The 21753-nt window shown below is 37.7% G+C and overlaps 1 protein-coding gene and 1 non-coding gene across 3 annotated transcripts in view; one reads left to right on the plus strand and one right to left on the minus strand.

Annotated features, from left to right (window-relative positions):
* HMGCLL1 (3-hydroxy-3-methylglutaryl-CoA lyase like 1) overlaps positions 1 to 21753 on the plus strand; it is a 201917-nt gene that overhangs the window by 42665 nt on the left and 137499 nt on the right. The window contains exons 2-3 of one of the 2 annotated variants that reach the window (XM_007516493.3): positions 10136 to 10216; positions 10444 to 10551. The exons of the other annotated variant lie outside the window; for it this stretch is intronic. Coding sequence (XP_007516555.2) covers positions 10136 to 10216; positions 10444 to 10551 — 189 coding nt within the window. The remainder of the gene's footprint in view (positions 1 to 10135; positions 10217 to 10443; positions 10552 to 21753) is intronic. 2 annotated transcript variants of the gene reach the window in all.
* LOC132538541 (U6atac minor spliceosomal RNA) lies at positions 20610 to 20732 on the minus strand. Its single transcript, XR_009549890.1, has one exon. It is a non-coding gene; the product is annotated as a U6atac minor spliceosomal RNA (small nuclear RNA).

The raw sequence follows: 21753 nt of genomic DNA on the forward strand, positions 1-21753 counted from the left end.
AATGCAAAAAAAAATCTTGAGGAAAAAGTACAAAACTGAAGATATCACACTCCCAGATCTTAAACTATGTAATGGTACCACAGTAATCAAAACTATCTGGTACTGGAACAAAAACAGACACACTGACCAGTGAAATAGAATTGAGAGCCAAAAATTAGGCCTCTGCCACACCTATGGATATCTACTTTTTGACAAATGGCCCCCCAAATATTAAATGGGGAAAGTAGAGTCTTCAACAAATAATATATCTTCAGTGACACAGTCCAGTTACTAGGAAAACTAAAACAAAAATAAACCAGTGGAACTGCATCAAATCGAACAGCTTCTGCACAGCAAAAGAAACCACCACCCTAACAAAGAGACTCCTTAGAATACAAGACTTTTACATGGTATATGCCAGGAAAAAGCTTAATACCAAAATACAGAAAAAGCTCACCAAACTTAGCAGCAGTAACACCAAAATGACCCCATACAAAAATGGAGAGAGGATATGAACAAAATATTCACCAAAGAAGAGATCCAAAAGGCCAACAAACATGTGAAACAAAAAAAAATGTTCCAAGTCATTGATTATCAGAGAAATACAAATAAGGACAACCATGAGATGCTGCGTCACTCTTGTGAGAATGCCACATATCAGAAACAGTAACAACAAATGCCTGAGACATTTCAGAGATAAAGGAACCCTCCTACACTACTGGTAGCAATGGAAGTTGTCCAACCCCTGTGGAGAGCAGTCTGGAGAACTCTGAGAAGGTTAGAAATGGACCTACAGGAAGCGGGGCGGTGGCGCAGCAGGTTAAGTGCATGTGGCACAAAGCAAAAGGACCGGCTTAATGATCCCGGTTCGAGCCCCCAGCTTCCTACCTGCAGGAGAGTCGCTTCACAGGTGGTGAAGCAGATCTGCAGGTGTCTATCTTTCTCTCTCCCTCTCTGTCTTCTCCTCCTCTCTCCATTTTTCTCTGTCCTATCCAACAATGACATCAATAACAACAACAAAAATAACTACAACAATAAAACAACAAGGGCAACTAAAGGGAAAATAAATATTTGAAAAAAAAAAAGAAATGGACCTACCCTAAGGCCTGGTGATTATTTCCCTGGGGATATAACCTAAGGAATCAAAAATACTCATTCAGAGATATCTGTGTATACGTATGTTCATAGTAGAAAAATTTGTGAAATATATTGCAATAGATTCAAGGATGGGGTGGGGGGAGATGCATTACTAAGGGGGAGATTTGAGGCATGTGGTCTTTTGCTTGAGGGTGAAATGTACTGATACCTATCTTGGGGAAATGTTGAAATGTACTCTTGTGACAACAACAGCAACAACAACAAAAAAATCCTGTCAATCAGCCTTTCCTCAATAAAGTGATATTGGAATTGGAAACAAACAAGATAAAAAAACTGTTAGGGATGCTTATTAGCTGGCCTATAGCTAACTATTCATTGAGCAATTTAACAGTTTTATTGATGAAAATGGGCTGTTCAGAGATACACAACAGTGGCAAAAAGGAAGGATGGGGGCATTCCAGGTGAATTAGAGGGAATGTAAGAAGTCCATGATAAGCAGTAACAAATATGTTGACCAGAATAAAAAATATTAATGATTTAATAACACTTTATAGTATTATAAGATTATAGGAGTATAGTTCCACACTGTACCTGCCGGCAAATTTCTACTCCCACACCCACAACAATAACCACTATACTTCTCACAAAGTCTCAGAGAATGTTGCATATTTTTTTGCAAGTTCAAATGTTTCAGTCATATATGTTTAATATATAATGAAACCATCTGGTAGTTGTCTTTCACTTCCTTACTTAATTCACTAAGCACAGTTACCTCCAGTTCTATACATTTGGTCCCAGATGACACAATATTATATTTTTTAATTGCAGAGTGATATCCCAGTAAATATATGCTTCATAACTTCATAATTCAGCTACTAATATAGGGGGTGCATATGTCCTTTTAAATTAGTGTTTTCATGTCATTTGGATAAATGTCTAGTTATGCTATTTCTGGAACATAAGGTATTTCCATTTTTATTTGAGGATTCCCTAGACAGTTTTCCACAGGGGCTGCACCAGTTTGCATTCCCTTCAATTGTGTAACAGAGTCCTTTTTCCTCCACAACCCTACCAACACCTGTCATTTCCTATTTTGTTGATGTAGGCCATTCTTATAGATATGAGGTGCAAGCTCACTGTAGGTTTGATTTTTCTCTAATAATATGTGAGGTACACTGCTTCTTCATATGTCTCTGGGCCATGTGTACCTATTCATTAGAAAAGTGTCTATTTAGTTCATTTGTCTGCCATTTTACTAGTGTTTTTCTTTTGTTGAGATGTATGGTATCTTTATAGATATGCTGGATATCAATTGCTTGTTATATATGTTGAGTGCATGTGTCTACACTTAACTACTTGTTTGCCAGTTTACCTTTGTGTAGTTTGCTTTCAATATATAGTTACTTTTTAGTTTGTTGTAGTCCTATTTATTCATTTTATTATTTTTTTATTGCTGCCAGAGTTATTGCTAGGGCATGATGTTGGCACTATGAATCTGCCACTTCCCGTGGCCATCTTTTCCATTTTTTGTCTCTTTTTAATTTTTATTAGATAGGATAGAGAGAAATTGAGAGGGGGATTGGGCAGTGTTAGTTCAACAGCTAGGAAAGAGTAGAAACTATAATACTATCAACACTGACCTTATAGTTTAGCCTATTCTGCAGTGTAGCTTACAAAGTGTAGATACAACTGAAGATGACAGTATATAACCTCAAAGCTTTTTTTTTTCCCTGTGTGTTTGGTTACTATTCAGAAACAGCAATTCTTCTTTGACAGATCATACTAGTATAGAAAAACTACTGAGGAACCACAGATGAGTCATTGACTTGTGTGTGTAGGGTTCTGCTGTCTACCTACCATCCTTCTGGTTGTGCTTATTATAATGCTGAAAGACAACCAACTGGAGAATAAGAAAAGAAAAGAAAATTTCCATTGAGTTCTTGACAAATTTTATAGTCAGTATTGCTTTTTTAGAAAAGAACCTTAGCCATAGTATTGTAATTGTATGAGGACATATGAGATGTCATTTTGATAATGGGTTGTATAATATCCCTATATACTACATGGATCAAAACCCATTGAGTTGAAGGAGAACAATGCAGTTTTAAGTACTAATCAAAATAGTATCATCATTGCTGATTTTTATGACTAGTATAGTATAGCCTTTTTAAAAAATTATGTACTTGTGTATTGGATGGGAGAAAGAGAGAGAAGTTGAGATGGGAGGGAACAATAGAGAGGGAGAGGGAGAGAGAGAAAGACAGATACAGAGACACCTGCAGTACTGCTTCACGGGTCCTACAGTGATACTTCCACCTGAAGGTAGGGACCAGGGACTTGAATGCGAGTCCTTGAGCAATGTAATGTGTGTGTTTAATTAGGTATGCCACCACCTGGTCCCTCAGTATTGCATTTTGTAATCACCAGAAATATTGTCAGTTTACTTCATTGAATTGATGAGCAGCTATTAAGTTGCATACAACTGAAATTAAATGTGCTTTATTTATTGACACAGTTGATTTCTTCCTCTGTGTCCTTTAACTGTATACAACTTTACTCCTTTATCTGCTTTATTGAAGAAAGATGAATACTGGTGTATCAAGATCATACATCTGAGTTTTCTGGAGAACTTTGGGAAGAACAGAAACTCAAACTTTTAGTGATCTCTTAAGTATTCAGAATGACTATTTTACTCAGTGTTATGGAAAAAGAGTCCTTAATCAACGAATGAGTTTTATATCATGTTCATATTGGTAAGGGGGGCTGAAGTATTTTTGTGGGCACAATCTTTGAAACCAATTTAATGTTAATTACACATAGGAATGTATAGTAAAAATAGACAAAGTATGTGACTATAAATCTCTGTATTTAATTACCAACATGGCAGCATAAGTAATCTCAGGAAGAATACATTTAGTTAAATGTGACTTTCTAAATCCTAATGGCATCTTTTGAACTGTTAATGTCTCTTAACTTGTTACTTTTATAAACTGGAGTTTGAGACCAAATCAGGCAGCTGCCACCTTAAGGTGCCACTTGAGATACTGGACTCATAGGACTGACACAGATACTGTCATTATCTTGTAATTGACTTCTTATTAAAATTGAAAACCTGAGTCAGAGAGACCTGGTGATTCTTTGGCCTTTTTTTATTATCAAGGGAGGGATGCCTATCTTGGACTCAATAATCAGCTAGATACAAGAGATTTTCAATATAACTTACAGAAATGGTAAATAGTAAATTCAATAAAGTAGTTAACCTTTCCCCATTACTTTGTCAGACACACACACACACACACACACACACACACACACACACACAACGAGAGAGAGAGAGAGAGAGAGAAAAGTTGTCCTCTACTGCCTATTTTGCTACCTAAAACAAATCAAGATAAAGTAAAACAAAATATCTGTTAAACATTGACCACAAAATTGAACTACCCAAACTGGAAGGAGACTGTAAAGGAAAGACAGTGTCCAGTGGACTATGGTAGACAATGTAGGCAGTAGATACGGTACAGAAACAAATATTTTGAATAGTTATGGAATTGTTCCACTAAAACATATACAATCTGTTCATCCAACACTACTCAATAAAAAAGTGTACATCTAATCTCAGTAGTGTGAGGTTGACATTTATTTATTTTCCATACAAAAGTACAAATTGCTTCTTCTTGTCATGGGATTAGTTTTTTATTTATAAAAAGGGAACACTGACTAAAGCATAGGATAAAAGGGTACAACTCCACACAATTCCCACCACCAGAACTCTGTATCCCATATCCTCCCCTGATAGCTTTCCTATTTTTTCTTTTTTTTTTTTTTTTAATTTAAGTTTTATTTATAAAAAAGAAACATTGACTAGACCATAGGATAATAGGGGTACAACTTCACACAGTTTCCACCACTATAACTCTGTATCCCATTCCCTCCCCTGATACCTTTCCTGTTCTTTAACCCTCTAGAAGTATGGACCCAAGGTCATTGTGGGATGTAGAAGGTTGAAGGTCTGGCTTCTGTTGTTGCTTCCCCGCTGAACATGGGCGTTGACAGGTTGATCCATACTCCCATCCTGTCTTTCTCTTTCCCAAGTGGGGAAGGGCTCTGGGGAAGGAGCTCCAGGACACATTGGTGGGGTTGTCTGTCCAGGGAAGTCTAGTCGGCATCATGCTAGCGTCTGGAACCTGGTGGCTAAAAAGAGAGTTAACATACAAAGCCAAACAAATTGTTGAACAATCATAGACCTCTAAAGGCTGGAATAGTGCAAATGAAGAGCTGGGGGTTCCTCCATTTTGTAGATAGCTAATAGGCATATTTTATTTATATTCCAAAGGGCCTGTGGTTATACTGTTTTTTTTTTTTTGCCTTAGCTTGACATCGTATATGCAGGTGGAACCCAATTATTGTCTATGGAGGTGTTGTCATGGCTGGCAGAAGGACCAGAAAACTGGATCAGGGGAGAGAATAGCTCCCAAATATGGGAAAGGTGTATAAATATTGTTGACTGCAAACCCCATCAATTTGATGTGATCTGGGGCCCATATTTAGCTTAGGAGCCTATGTGACCTCTACATCCCTGTAGATCCGACCTCACATTCTGTGGTCCTAAGTAGGAACATCCAAGCTGCCCCAATATCAGGACCCATCTTCCTCAGGTGTAGCACAGAGTATTTTGTCCATCCTCCCTTCGGAGAATGGAACATTCTCTACCACTGTTGATCCAAGTTGAGGGCAAGGTCCTATGGGGGCCCATAAAGGGGTCTATTGTGTTGTTTCTGCTAGGAATGACAGGTAACAATGGAGAGAGGGATTTATTTGAGGTCTAGGCCCATCATGTCTGTTTGGGAATCTCAGGACTCTCTGAATAGAGCCCCAGCTGATGGGGTGGCCTGATAGTGACTAAAGAGTCATATTTAAGGTATGCCAATCTTTTGCTATTATTTAGCTTTTGCAGTCCTTATTTTGATGAGGCTAGCTTTGGAGTGAGTGAGAGATCTGTGATAGGAAGTAGATGAGGAAGGTATCTAAGTTCATTATGAACTGGATATTGACTCACTACAGATTATTGTGTATTTTTGCTTTCAGGTATATATTTTGCCCTAATTTATGGATATATGTGAACATAAGCTCTATCTTATGAGACATGGTATATATCACCTAGGATTTGGGATTTTGTTAGAAGTGAACCTCCTGGAATGGAATTAGAGAATACTATGAAAAGAAAGGTCTAACCCGAGTAATGAGGGTAAAGGGTTGACATTCCATGTCATGAGATTCTTATTCAAGCTGTGACTCCAGGTTATAGCCTTATTTTGCTTTATCAATTTGTATTGTTTGGTGCAGTCATTAATATCTACCTGACTGAAGAGGAACATATGTGGACTATTTTCATGGGCCAATCTGAAACTTATTACCATGTACTTATGTGTTCCTCTGATTTGAACTTGTTCAGATATAACTATTAGAGTAGAAATGCAGTGTCATCTGGGAGCTGGTGTAGTGGATAAAGCACAGGATTCTCAAGCATGAAGTCCTGAGTTCAATCATATATACAGACACAGAAACTTCATATGCACATACTCCAAAAAAAAAGGTTTCAAAATGTTTTTTTTTTTTTTTATCACTTTTAACAGTATTCCTCTTCTGTTTAGCTTAAACATCTCTGCTTAATAAAATGTTGGTCCTGGGAGCTGGGTGGTGGAGCAGAGGGTTAAGTGCAGGTGGCACAAACCACAAAGACAGGCATAAAGATCCTGGTTGGAGCCCCTGACTCCCCACTTGCAGGGGGTCCCTTCACAGGTGGTGAAGCAGGTCTGCAAATGTGTATCTTTCTCTCTCCCTCTCTGTCTTCCCCTCCTCTCTCCATTTCTCTCTTTCTTACTCAGCAACAATGACAACAACAAAGATAAACAACAAGGGCAACAAAAGGGGGGGATTACATAATAAATAAAATTTTTTTTTAAAAGTTCATCCTATGTACAGATTTATCCCAAGCTAACTTCTATAAAAATGATGACTCAGTAAATGATCAGCAATAGGAAAATTATATAGCTGAAGTCTTCCTACTTTTGTTTTCCATTTTGTTTCATTTTCAATTTTGCATACTTAAGGCTTACTCTTTACTTACTCTACCTGTCTTAGCATTGTTACCTATTATTGCCTGTCTGAAATTATTAGCACTCTGTAAATGAAGCATGGTATCATGACTTCCATCCAAATAATTGAGTCTAAAACTAAGGAAACCCATGGTGCTTCTCTTAAACCACTTCTCTTCCTATTAAGCTGTGTGCATCTTAGCCCATTCACAAAATGCAGAAATGAGAGTTCTTCCCCAGCTTGATTTGTTTTTACTTACTGAATCACCAGTAAGTAAAAGTTCATGGAACTTGTGAAGAGTGGTATGTAAACATTGTAACAGGGACCATCTGGGTTATTTCATGAAGATAGTACAGAATGCCGATATAACCAAATAACAGCTTTATTTTAAAATGGCTAGTAAGAATATTTGTGTCATAGAGACAACCTGAATTCTATAGCCAAAGGAATCATTTCACCGGTCTACACAAATAATTGTTAAAAGGACAAAGTGAGACACTACTATCATTTCTAATGAAAAGCAAGATAAGTATTCAAGGGCCTGTTCAGCTGATCTGAGTTGATTCTGTCAGTCTTCCATCTGGAGATTGTTTGTGTAGTCTGAAGATGTTGTCCACATCAATTTTTAACTGCAATGTGAAGTTTAGAAAGACTGCTTCCATTTTTTCCTATAGTGAGTAACTGCCCTTCTAAATATGGTATTTCCATTATATTTGGTGTAAGGACCAAAGTATTGTAATTAAAAAAAAAAGGAGACTTTGTAGGAGGTGTGGCTGCTGGCTCTGGTTTAAAACAATCAAGGTTTATTACATCTCAGTACAGCATTACAGCATTACTGAATGGTATGTTTTAGGCACAGCAAAATAGGTCATTATCAGCAGGGGTAAGACTAGGCCAGGTCCATGAGTCCAAGAGTTAATTACCAGACTTAAGCTACATGTCCTGGGAGGAGTGACCATGGCAGTCCCTCAGGGCTCTGAGCTGGCATGGAGAGTGCAGGAAAAGAAGGAATTTGGGGAAAAGGGTAGACTTTCAGCTGCCTGGAAGTTAAATCACTTGGTTAATGAAAGTCTGCCAGCCTGACTTCAGCTTTATGCTAATTATGTTCCCACATACAGCCTTAGCCATATTCTAATCAAGTCCCAGAGTCCTATTCATGAGCTGTCTGACAACACCAAAGTTCCAGAATTCTGACTTAAAACCATCTCGGATTTGGGCAAAAAGGTAGAATGAAGTGTTAGGCTAGAGTAGTGCTAGTGTATTCCAAGTAGGATATTGAGGATGAAATCTTAGCTGGTAGGGTGGGGTACATCCTTCAGGAAGCAAAGTCTAGAAGCTAGTTATGTTATATGACAGAAAGAAATAATTAGTGCACCTTTTTTTAGCTATAATTTCCTGAGCACAAATCACAAAGGCAAATCCATACTCTTCAAGCTCAAGATATACATGGTAACCTCTATGTGACTGTGCATGGTAGAAAGTATTTAAAAAAAAAAAAAAATATATATATATATATATATATATATATATATATATATATATATATATAGTGATTTTAAAAAAATTTTCATTTATAAAAAGGAAACATTGGGGAGTCGGGCTGTAGCGCAGCGGGTTAAGCGCAGGTGGCGCAAAGCACAAGGACCGGCATAAGGATCCCGGTTTGAACCCCGGCTCCCCACCTGCAGGGGAGTCGCTTCACAGGCGGTGAAGCAGGTCTGCATGTGTCTATCTTTCTCTCCTCCTCTCTGTCTTCCCCTCCTCTCTCCATTTCTCTCTGTTCTATCCAACAACGACAACAACAATAATAACTACAACAATAAAAACAACAAGGGCAACAAAAGGGAATAAATAAATAAAATAAATATTAAAAAAAATTTAAAAAAAAGGAAACATTGACAAAACCATAGGATAAAAGGGGTACAACTCCACACAATTCCCACCACCAGTTCTCCCTATCCCATCCCCTCCCCTGGTAGCTTTCCCATTCTTTATCCCTCTGGGAATATGGACCCAAGGTTATTGTGGGATACAGAAGGTGAAAGGTCTGGCGTTTGTATTGCTTCCCTGCTGGACATGGGTGTTAACTGATCGATCTATACACCCAGCTTGCCTCTCTCTTTCCCTAGTTGGGTGGGGCTCTGGGGAAGTGAGCTCCAGGACACATTGGTGGTGTTGTATGTCCAGGGAGGTCTGGTCGGCATCATGCTAGCATCTGGCACCTGGTGGTTTAAAAGAGTTAACATACAAAGCCAAACAAATTGTTGACCAATCATGGAACTAAAGGCTGGAATAGCACAGATGAAGTGTTGGGGGATCCTCCATTTTGTAGATGGCTAGTAGGCATATTTTAGTTAAAGGGCTGTGGATATACTAGTTTTTTCCTTTTTTTTTTTTTTTTCCCTGAGCCTGAAATCTGATATGCAGGTGGATCCAAGTTATTGTCTGGGAAGATGATGTCATGGCTGGAAAAGGAACAGAAAGCTGGATCAGGGTAGTGAGTAGCTCCCTAATATGGGAGAGGTGTATAAATATTGTTGACTGTAAACCCCATCAGTTTGATTTGGTATGGGGCCCATAGTCAGTTTAGGAGCCTATGTGACCTCTGCATCCCTGTAGATCTGAGCTCACATTCTGTGGTCATGAGTAGGATTTTCATGGTTTAACTCTGTTAAGTTTGTTATCACATGAAGAATTGTTCCATAGATTTATTCTTTTGATTCAACACATATCTTAGTACTTAATCTTTTGAATTATAATTATCACTATCCTTAATGTTTATAATTGTAAGAAAAACTGACTTTATAATACTAATATTAGGAACTTAGCATCTGGATTCCATTACTATATTGATTTCTTACTACTTGAACTTTCTGAGATAAGAACCTAGGCTAACAAGGTATAGATGTTTGTCTTTTCAAACAGCCAAATACATTTTTATTAACCCCCTTTTTTATTTCAGGAAACATACCAGTTATTGGGACTTCCTGAATATGTTAAAATTGTAGAAGTTGGACCTAGGGATGGATTACAGAATGAAAAGGTAGCTTGGTATTAGTTTTTCACAGTTTACTTCAAGTGCTAACTCTAAATGTTAATTTTTATTTAATGTATAAAAATTACATGGAATTCATAAGTTACATAATTTTTGTTTAAAATTTATCTTTAAATTTCTAAATATAAAATAGGACTTTCAGGTAGGAAGAAATTTTATGTTTATGCTTCAATTATCCTTGAACAGTTACTTAAGCAGAAACTTTATTTTCATAGGTTATAGTTCCTACAGATATAAAAATTGAATTTATCAACCAACTTTCCCAAACTGGATTGTCAGTGATAGAAGTGACCAGTTTTGTGTCCTCCAGATGGGTACCACAGGTAGGTAAATCTATAATTTTTTGTAATTAGAACCTTAATTAAAATTTGCCAAGACTTAGTAAACTGTGTGATATTTGTTGTAGTATTATGTCTGTGGTCACACCACCTTGAATGTGCGGATCTCATCTGATATTGTGATACTAAGATAATAAAATAGTTTGATAAGTTCTTAGAAAATATTAACCCATGCATGGATGCAATATTTTTAAAAAAGCTTTTTGATAAAGTGTTTCATATTACTTAAGCCCTAAAAACTTATTTGGAACTTGATACTAAACTTGAATTCCAAATATATCATATGTGTATATGTATGTATATATATATATATATATATATATATATATATATACACAAATCTGTATACATATACATATGTGTATGTGTATATGTATATGTATGCATCACATACCACATAAACACAAATGTGTATAGTAGAGGAAAGGCACTTACGCAAACATATAGGGGCCTACTCTTCACTTCACATTTTGCTGATATTATGATTGATTGGCACATAGCCAAGTGTTTTAACTTTTTATAATTATAATAAATTGATAAGTTGACTAATACTACTTTTTCAGTGGGAGATGGGTGGTAGCACAACATGTAAAGCGCAGGTGGTGCCAAGCGCAAAGACCCTCATAAGGATCCTGGTTTGAGCCCCTGGCTCCCCACCTGCAGGGGAGTCGCTTCACAAGTGATGAAGGAGGTCTGCAGGTGTCTTTCTCTCCTCCTCTCTATCTTCCCTTCCTCTCTTTATTTCTCTCTGTCCTATCCTACAATGATGACATTAATAACAATAACAATAATAACTACAACAAAATAACAAGGGCAACAAAAGGGGATAAATAAAAAAATACTACTTTTTCAGCACAAGTGATGCAGGGCATAAAAATTGGGTTCTCACATTTGAGAATCCAATGCTCAATACACTGCACCACTTCCCATGTTGTTATATATATATATATATATATATATATATATATATATAAAATAAAGATTTTATTGATTAATTGCTGAGAAAGATAGGAGGTGAGAGAAAGAACCAGACATCACTGGCACATGTGCTTCTGGGGATCGAACTCAAGACTTCATGCTTGAGAGTCTAATACTTTATCCACTGTGCCACCTCCCATACCACTTCTCACATATTTTATACATTGCTTCTAAAATAATCTTCTAGAAATAGTTCTTTGGAGCTTCCTCTTGCTGTTGAAAAAGTCTAGAAACATTGACCTGCTCTTTAATATTACTCACATCTGTTCCCTTCTTTCCTTCCTAGGGATAACTGTCATTTCCCCATGCAATTTTTCTGCCAAACGTGCTTTTGTATGCCCTGTCTCATAGCTATGTGGCACTGCCTGCTAACTTGTATACATCTCAATTTCTGCATGCTCAGCAGTAGAAATGGAAAAACTTTTACCCACCAAGGAGAATTTGGCTATTTATAACATCATTTTGGGGCCATACAAACTTGTCAACGTAATGTTGCTATGGAAAAATTTTCTATGATTAATATATATATATATATATATATATATATATATATATATATATATATATATATATCCCCTCCAGGCTTATTGCTGGAACTCAGATGGCACTACAGCTCCTGGTGGCTATTTTTTCCTTTCTTTTTCCCCATTTTATTAGCTAGGACACAAAGAAATTGAGAGGGGAGGGGGATATAGAAAAGAGAGAAAGAGAGACAACTGCAGACCTGCTTCACCATTTGTGAATTGTTTCCCTGCTCTGAAGGTGGAGAGCAGGGACTTGAACTCCAGGTCCTTGCTTGGATCCTTGTGCATAGTATGTGTGTGGGAGTAGCACAGTGGGTTAAGCACAGGTGGCGCAAAGAGCAAGGACCTGAGGAAGGATCCCAGTTTGAGCCCTGGGTTCCCCACATACAGGGGAGTCACTTCACAAGCAGTGAAGCAGGTCTGCAGGTGTCTTTCTCTCCCCGTCTCTTCTTCCTTCTCTCTCAATTTCTCTCTGTCCTATCCAACAACAACAACATCAATAGTAATAACTACAACAGTAAAACAAGGGCAACAAAAGGGAATACATTTTTTTAAAGCATAGTATTATGTGTGCTTAACCAGTTGCATCATCGCCTGGTCCCCTAAAGCTCCTAAATTTGTTGAATTTTTATTCTCACCTCTGGTTGCCTTGGCAGGGAAAACTAAATAATATGGAATGCTGGGTATTCCCCCCACCACTCTAAAGAACTTAATACAAGGCATTAGATGCAACAGAAGTCACAGTAAGGTTAGTTATAAAATCAATAGTGCAAGTTATATATTATTTCAACATAGTATTCAAACACCAAAATTACTTCTCATTAGTGGACTAACATTTCTTCATTCTACTTGTCACTGTTTATAATGATATGTATATATTTTGTAAATATTTGAAAATATCTTTTCAGTTATCTGCTTCTTAGATTATAAGCTATCTAGAAGGAATGAGCCAGCTCTGCTATGTTTGTGAACCAGGATTGAGTTATGCTCCAACTGCAGTGGAGGAAGACTCCTGCTGGACTGGAGGTGCTATGGCATATCTTCTTTTCTTTGTGTCTGTCTCTGTTTCCTTATTTGAAAAAGTCAAATGGGAGCAGGGAATCCCCAGTGACAACAATAATAAAATCATATTTTTATTCATTTCTAGTATTGTGTAATAAAATGTCACAAGGAACATATTTCTTCGGCTTTCCTGTTTATTGGTATTTTTCACTAACCCTCAATGGTCATCACTGTATCCCAAATGTTTGGCCATTTAGTGAGTATATAGTAAATAATTGTGAAATGAATAATGGCTCAGCCAACCTGAGATACTATGCCAGATTACTTTCAACTTTTTAAGGCTATATTTTTCCTTTGGTAAAATTAATCTTTTTTTTGTATTTTTATTTTGTAAAACTCTAACAAGTATTTTATCAGCTGTTATTAATTTTAAGGGAATATGAGACTCTTTTTGAAGTTATCTTTTAACTTTTTATAAAATTTCCTCTGTAGTGTCGGCTGGGCAGTAGCGGCCTGTGTGCAACACACATAGTGTGAAGCTCAAGGACTGGCTCAAGGATCCTACTTTGAGCCCTGGCTCCCCATCTGCAGGAGGGTTGTTTCACAAGTGGTAAAGCAAGTCTGCAGGTGTCTGTCTTTGTCTCCTTCTCTCTGTCTTCCCCTCTTCTCTCCATTTCTCTCTGTACTGTCTAACAACAACAGCAATATCAGCAACAACAATATCAACAACAATGGAAAAAAGATGGCCACCAAGAGCAGTGGATTCGTATTGTAGGCACTGAGTCCCAGTCATAACCCTGGAAGCAAAAAACAAAAACAAAAGAAAATCCTTTATATTTAATTGAGTCAGTTCTCATTTCACATATTTGACTGTTATTGGCGATATTCTGGGTTTATTGGTATAGAGTTGGTGTTTGGAAAGAAGATAGTTCTTAGTATTGTAAATAGATAATCAAAATCATATTTAATATATTTTCCTTTTTTATTATTTTATGATAGACACAGAAAGACTTCCTCTCCTAAAGAGAGATAGGAGAGGAAGATAAAAAGAGAGATACCTGCAGCTTGTTCCATTGCTTGTGAAATTTTCCCTCTACTTCACTGTACTGTGCCAACATGTAGCCCCCTATTATTTTACTAGTCTTCTTCAATATACTATTATTTTTACAAGATCACAGAAAATTGTCTACAAAATATGCTCATGGTGATGTTCTCTTACATAATACTAGAAACTAATCAAAATATTATTTTATTGTTGTTACTGGGGTTTTGCTTCTTCAAGCTGACTTTTTCAGATAGGAGACGGAGACAGACACAAAGAAGAGAAATGATACCACAGCACCTACAGTGCAGTATGACCCTTCGTCCAACGCAGTGGGAGCATAACTCAGACATGGTTCACAAACCATAGTTTTGCTATTATCCAGGTGTGCTATTTTTCCATCTCTAGATCATTATTTAGATTGATCTTTGACACAAAAATGATAATTAGAAGGTTGAGACTAGAACCACTTCTAGAGAGCTATGTTTCTTGTTAAACTAGGTGAGAGAAAAGTTGTATGGAACAGGAAGATACTGTCTGTAAATAGTATAAGTTGCATATTATGTATAAGAATGTGAAAGAATTTTAACACAATATGACTTACTATGTTCTCATCCTGATTTGAATTTGGCACTTAACCTCAATGAACTCATTCTGGACTCAAAGTATTACTGAATAAGTGACAGAATTCTTCACATAAATCTTGAGGATTGCTGTAATGATGTACAAGTATGCCTGATACAGTATGGGATGGAGTTCAAGAGATAACAAGGGAAATAAATGAGGCCCTGTGTATAAATGCCCGTAGTTCAGAGCATCTGGTTTCTGGCACTTCAGAGTGTTTTTTTTTTAAATTTTTTATTTAAGAAAGGATTAATGAACAAAAACATAAGGTAGGAGGGGTACAGCTCCACACAATTCCCACCACCCAATCTCCATAACCCACCCCCTCCCATGATAGCTTTCCCATTCTCTAGCCCTCTGGGAGCATGGACCCAGGGTCGTTGAGGGTTGCAGAAGGTAGAAGGTCTGGCTTCTGCAATTGCTTCCCCGCTGAACATGGGCATTGACTGGTCGGTCCATACTCCCAGTCTGCCTCTCTCTTTCCCTAGTAGGGTGTGTCTCTGGGGAAGCTGAGCTCCAGGACGCATTGGTGGGGTCTTCAATCCAGGGAAGCCTGACCAGCATCCTGGTGGCATCTGGAACCTGGTGATTGAAAAGAGTTAACATACGAAGCCAAACAATTTGTTGAGCAATCATGGATCCCAAGCTTGGAATAGTGGAGAGGAAGTGTTAGGGAGGTACTCACTGCAAACTCTAGTGTACTTCTGCTTTCAGGTATATATTTTGCAGTAGTTTATGGATACGTGTGCACATAAGCTCTCTCTCATAGAAACTGGTGTATATCTAGGTTATGGGTCTTTGTTAGAAAGTGAACTACCTGAGATGAAATTAGAATGTACTATAAAAGGAAAGGTCTCACCCGAGTAATGAAGCTGAAGGGTGGTCATTCCACACATGAAGTCTCTGGACAGTCTGAAGTGAAGCATGTTGAGGTGGCAATCGTTGTGTTGGTTAGGTTGTGATCGGTGGATGCAATATTATTTGGTTTGGATTGGGAGATGCATACGGGAAAGTGGGCCCTATCCAAGGGTTCCAGGACTGGGGGAAGTAGGGGGTCTATAGTGGAGATGTGAGGTTCCTGCTGTCTTAGGGTTCAAAAAGACAATCGATAGTTAATGTTATCATCACATTATTTGTTAATTGGGTTAACTTTGAAAAGTCCTTTTGTTATGGTTTGCTGTACAGTATCCAGTATCTTGTATATAGCTGTGCTATTGGATGCTTCTAATCTACTTGGTCTAGGCTTTTGAGAGAGTCTGCGTATCAAATACACAGCCTATATATTAAGAGGATTCAATTTGTGTTTTGAGAAACTTTGAGACATACAATTGATTTTCCCCCTCTCATATTAATTAACTACTGATTTATATGTCTACATTTTGCTAAGAGTGTACATAAACACCATTCCCACCACCAAAAGACTGTGACCCATCCCTCCCACCCACTCCCACCCCCCACTGGCCCAGGAAGCTGCATGTCTACCCCTCACCACTGGGTTTTTACTTTGGTGCCCTACTTACAATTTGATCAGGTCCTGCTTTTAGTTTCCCTTTCAGATCTTCTTAATCAACTTCTGTTGATGAGTGGGATCATCCCATACTCATCTTTATCTTTCTGACTTAGCTCACTTAACATAATTCCTTCTAGCTCTGTCCAAGATGGGTCAGAGAAGGTGGGTTCATTGTTTTTGATAGCTGCGTAGTATTCCATTGTGTATATATACCACAGCTTTCTTAGCCACTCATCTGTTGTTGGGCACCTGGGTTGCTTCCAGGTTTTAGCTATTATGAATTGTGCTGCTATGAACATAGGAGTACACACCTCTTTTTGGTTGGTTGTTATGGAGTCCTTGGGGTATAACTCCAGGAGAGGAATTACTGGATCATATGGAAGGTCCATGTCTAGCCTTCTGAGAGTTTTCCAGACTGTTCTCCACAGAGGCTGTACCAATTTACATTCCCACCAGCAATGTAAAAGGGTTCCTCTGTCCCCACATCCTCTCCAGCATTTGTTGCTGCTGTCCTTTTTGATGTATGCCATTCTTACAGGAGTGAGGTGGTATCTTAGTGTTGTCTTAATTTGCATTTCTCTGACAATCAGTGACCTAGAGCAGTTTTTCATATGTTGTTAGCCTTTTGGATCTCCTCTAAGGTGAATGTTTTGTTCATATCCTCTGCCCATTTTTGGATGGGGTCATTTGCTTTTTTGATGCTAAGTTTGCTGAGCTCTTCATATATTTCGGTGATTAGTTTCTTGTCTGATGTCTGGCATGTGGAGATCTTCTCCCATTCTGTGAGGGGTCTCTCTGTTTGTTTAATAGTTTCTTAGGATGTGCAGAAGCTTTTCAATTTGATGTAGTCCCATTGGTTTGTTTCTGCTTTAGTCTTCCTTGCAATTGGGTTTGATTCTTCAAAGATGTCCTTGAGGTGTAGGTGGGAAACTGTTTTACCAATGTTTTCCTCTAAGTATTTGATTGTTTCTGGTCTAACATCTAGGTCTTTGATCCATTTGGAGTTGATTTTTGATTCTGGTGAGATAAAGTGGTTCAATTACATTCTTCTGCATGTTTCAACCCAGTTTTCCCAGCACCATTTATTGAAGAGAGCCTCCTTTTTCCATTTAATCCTTTGGGCCCCCTTATCAAATATTAGATGCCCATAGGTGTTGGGATTTACTTCTGGGCTTTCAATTCTGTTCCACTGGTCTGTGTGCCTATTTTTGTTCCAGTACCATGCTGTTTTGATGATGATGGCTTTATAATATAGTTTAATGTCTGGGAGTGTGATGCCTTCATTTCTGTTTCTTTTCCTCAAGATGGTTTTGGCAATTCTAGGTGTTTTCAGGTTCCAGATAAATGATTGTAGTGTTTGTTCTATTCTCTTAAAGAAGCTTGGTGGAACTTTGATGGGTACTGCATTAAATTTGTATATGGCTCTGGTGAGAATATTCATTTTGATGATATTTATTCTTCCAATCCATGAGCATGGGATATCTTTCCAATTCTTGGTATCAGTTTCTATTTCCTTGAGTAGCGACTCATAGTTTTTAGCATACAAGTCTTTCACTTCTTTGGTCACTTTATTCCTAGGGATTTGATTGATTTAGCTGAAACAGTAAATGGGAGTGATTTCTGGATGTCTTCTTCTTCAGATTTAGTGTTTGTATACAGAAATGCCACTGATTTTTGTACATTGATTTTGTAGCCTGATACCTTGCTATATTGCCTAATAACTTCCAGTAGTTTTCTACTGGATTCTTTAGGTCTTTCTATGTATACTATCATATCATCAGCAAATAGTGAGAGCTTGACTTCTTCCCTTCCAATCTGTATTCCTTTGATTTCTTTCTCTTGCCTGATTGCTATGGCAAGAACTTCCAATACTATGTTGAAGAGTAACGGTGACAGTGGCCAGCCCTGTCTAGTCCCCGATCTGAGGGGGAATGCTTTCAGCTTCTGTCCATTGAGTATGATGTTGGCTGTAGGTTTGCTATGTATAGACTCCACTATCTTGAGGAATTTCCCATCTATTTCCATTTTTTGTAGAGTTTTGAGCATGAATGGGTGTTGGATTTTGTCAAAGGCTTTTTCTGCATCTATTGAGATAATCATGTGGTTTTTGGCTTTGCTTTTATTGATGTGGTGAATGACATTGATTGACTTACGGATGTTGAACCAGCCTTGCATTCCTGGGATGAATCCCACTTGGTCATGATGAACAATCTTTTTGATGTGTTGCTGTATCTGGTTGGCCAAGATCTTGTTTAATATTTTGGCATCTATGTTCATCAGAGATATTGGTCTGTAGTTTTCCGTTTTTGTTCTGTCCCTATCAGCTTTTGGTATCAGAGTGATGTTGGCTTCATAAAAGATGGAAGGGAGTATTCCTGTTTCTTCAATCTTATGGAATAGCTTAAGAAGTATGGGTACTAACTGTTTCCTGAAAGTTTTGTAGAATTAGTTTGTGAAGCCATCTGCTCCTGGACTTTTGTTGTTGGGGAGATTCTTAATGACAGTTTCAATTTCTTTGTCTGTGATTGGTGCATTTAGATTTTGTAGTTCTTCTTGGTTCAGTTTTGTAAGTGCATAGGTTTCTAGGAATTGTTCCATTTCTTCCAGATTCTCTAGCTTGGTGGCATATAGTTCTTTATAGAAGTTTCGCAGGATTCTCTGGATTTCTGTGGTGTCAGTTGTGATATCTCCTGCATCGTTTACAATTATATTAATTTGAGTCTTCTCTCTTTTTTGTTTGGTGAGTCTGGCTAGTGGTTTGTCAATTTTGTTTAATCTTTCAAAGAACCAACATTTGGCTTCATTGATCTTTTGTATGGTTCTTTTATTTTTGATGTTGTTTATTTCTGCTCGAACTTTAGTGATTTCTGTCCTTCTGGTTGCTTTAGGGTTTCTTTGTTCCTCTTCCTCTACGTCCTTAAGGTGTGCAGAAAGGTCGTTCATTTGAGCTTCTTCTTGGTGTTTAATATGTGATTGTATGGCTATAAGTTTCCCTCTCAGTACTGCTTTAGCTGTGTCCCAAATATTTTGATAGGTTGTGTCTTCATTTTCATTAGTTTCCAGGAACATTTGAATTTCCTGTTTGAGTGAGTCTCTGACCCAGTGGTTCTTAAGGAGCATGTTGTTTAGTTTCCAAATTCTGTGTCTTTTACTAATTTTCCGTTTGTTGTTAAATGTTAGTTTTACTCCACTGTGGTCTGAGAAGATACTTGGGATTATTTCAATGCTCTTGAATTTATTGATGCTGTCTTTGTGGCCTAACATGTGGTATATCCTTGAGTATGTGTAATGTGGATTTGAAAAGAAGGTGTATTCCAGTTTTTTGTGGTGGAGGAGTCTGAAAATGTCCAAGAGGTCTAGTCTGTCGATCTCTTCATTCAAAAATCTACCCATTTTTTTTTATTTATGTGTTTCTTTTTTTTTATGCTCTGTTGTTCCTCAGTTGTTGTGTCTTGAGTACAAGTAACACTGTATTAAATACCTTTATGACAATTGCACTCACCAACTTCTGGAATTACAGTAGCAACTGAAGTAGGTATTGAAATAGTTTAATCGTTAACAGTTAGCCAAACAATTTCTCCAGTCCATGAAAAAATAGTAACCAAATCCCAGTGAAGAAAGAGAAAACAAAGAGAGGATAGCAAGAATAGACAGTTATGCAAATCTCCTATCCACCGTATATTCTAGGGGTAACAAGAAGGGAAAGGGAACTAGAGCAGAGATACACACATAGAGAGTCCGCTCTGAGTCATATTTCTTCCCCAAAGTAATTCACAATTTCAGAAAGGCAAAGAAGAAGGAAGAAGTGTCTGACAAGATAAAAAAAAAAAAGAGAGAGAGAGACAAGAGAGAGAAGAGGGAGAAGATAAGAAAAAGAGTTGTAATTAAAGAGCAGTGCAAGGAACTTCCCAAATGTGTATCAATGAATTCAAAAAAGCACCCTGTTTGGTGGTGTGGGGTGCTGTGCTAGGAGCTGGTCCCCAGGGACTGTTTATGTGGGGGTGGGGGGTGGGGAGGAGGTATGCTTGAAAATTAAAAGGAAGAAAAAAGAATTTTTTCCCCTACTCTAATTCTTAACCCAAATTAAGTTATAGTCATCTCCTTGTCACCGCTATGACACCTTATTGGCTGGCCTGCTAAAGGCAGAAAATCCTATTGTTTCCGGGGATGTGTTCGGAGCTCAGCGGCTAGCAGCTTCTCAGTCCGCCATCTTCCGGTAAAACCCCCCCTCCAGACCTTTTTAAAGGATTTCTCGAAAATGAAAACTAGCTCCAAGTCCTTTGATCCAACGAGAGCTATACTTAAGAAGTCTTTGGATCCGCCCTCAGAGTCGCGGTGGTCCCTGGAGACTCCCAAGAGAAAGCAAAAACGGCAGTTAGATGCCATGAAGTAGGTGGCAATGCCTTAACCGTATGTGTGTTGCAGGCCGAAGCCTCTTCCATCCTTGTCAAGGGGAGTGCTAACCTTCTCTCCTTTCATACAACACACTTCAGAGTGTTTTCTAACTTAGAACCGAATGAATGATTTATTGTAGACTCTATGTAAGTTAACTGACTTCTCTTTCTCCTTAAAAAATAAATTATATGGGAGGTCAGGCGGTGACGCACCTGGTTCAGTGCACACATTACAGTGTGCAAGAACCTGGGTTCCAGCCCCTGGTCCCTACCTGCAAGGGGTAAGATTCACATGTGGTGAAGCAGGGCTGCAAATGTCTCTCTGTCTCTTTCCCTCTCAGTCTCCCCCTTCTTTATCCATTTTCTGTCTCTGTCTAATAAACAAACAAATAATTATATGTGCAGCTTAAATATCAAATTAGGTCTAACCTGAATAGAGGTATTCATCTTATTAATAACTAATATTGACTTAGTTATATGCCTTTCAAACCAAAAGTCCAGTCTTTTTTCAAATCAAATATTAGTTAAAAATTGTTTCTGAACAAAACATAGTATGGATAAGACATATAAAGTATTTGTCAGAGGGCAATATTGAGAATATCTGTATTTTGCAGTTTAATTCCCGATAGTTTGTGCTTTATATTTCATCAAGTATGCTAGCGCAGATTTTTCTTTTCATGGACTTGATAATTTTATTTTGTTTTTTCATGCTAAAGTCTTAAATCAGTAGAGCTAACTCAAATAAATCGCTTTTAAATTTTTTTCTAATTTTTGAACATAATGTCATATCTCAGATTTGTGGTAAAAAATGCAGTACAACATTTTACATGAATATATCTGAAGTAATGTTTTGCTTCTAAAAATGAAGGTAGCTTTAAACTGGTGTTCTACTCATTCTGTGCTTCTTTTATTTCTTTTCCTTAAACATAGGTCATGGGAATAGTTCTCTGGTTTATGTTTAGATTGCTGCTTGTTCACTTACTTCTTTTTTTAGCATTTAAAGGCATTTTTACTGTTTCCCTCCTACTGTTTTGTTTGGCAATGGCTTTCTAACTAAGAAGCTAAAAGAAAAGTTCCAAAGTAGCAGGGTGCCATATAAAACAGGATCCCACA

This window comes from Erinaceus europaeus, chromosome 4 (genome assembly GCF_950295315.1).
Source record: "Erinaceus europaeus chromosome 4, mEriEur2.1, whole genome shotgun sequence".
NCBI classification, from domain to species: domain Eukaryota; kingdom Metazoa; phylum Chordata; class Mammalia; order Eulipotyphla; family Erinaceidae; genus Erinaceus; species Erinaceus europaeus.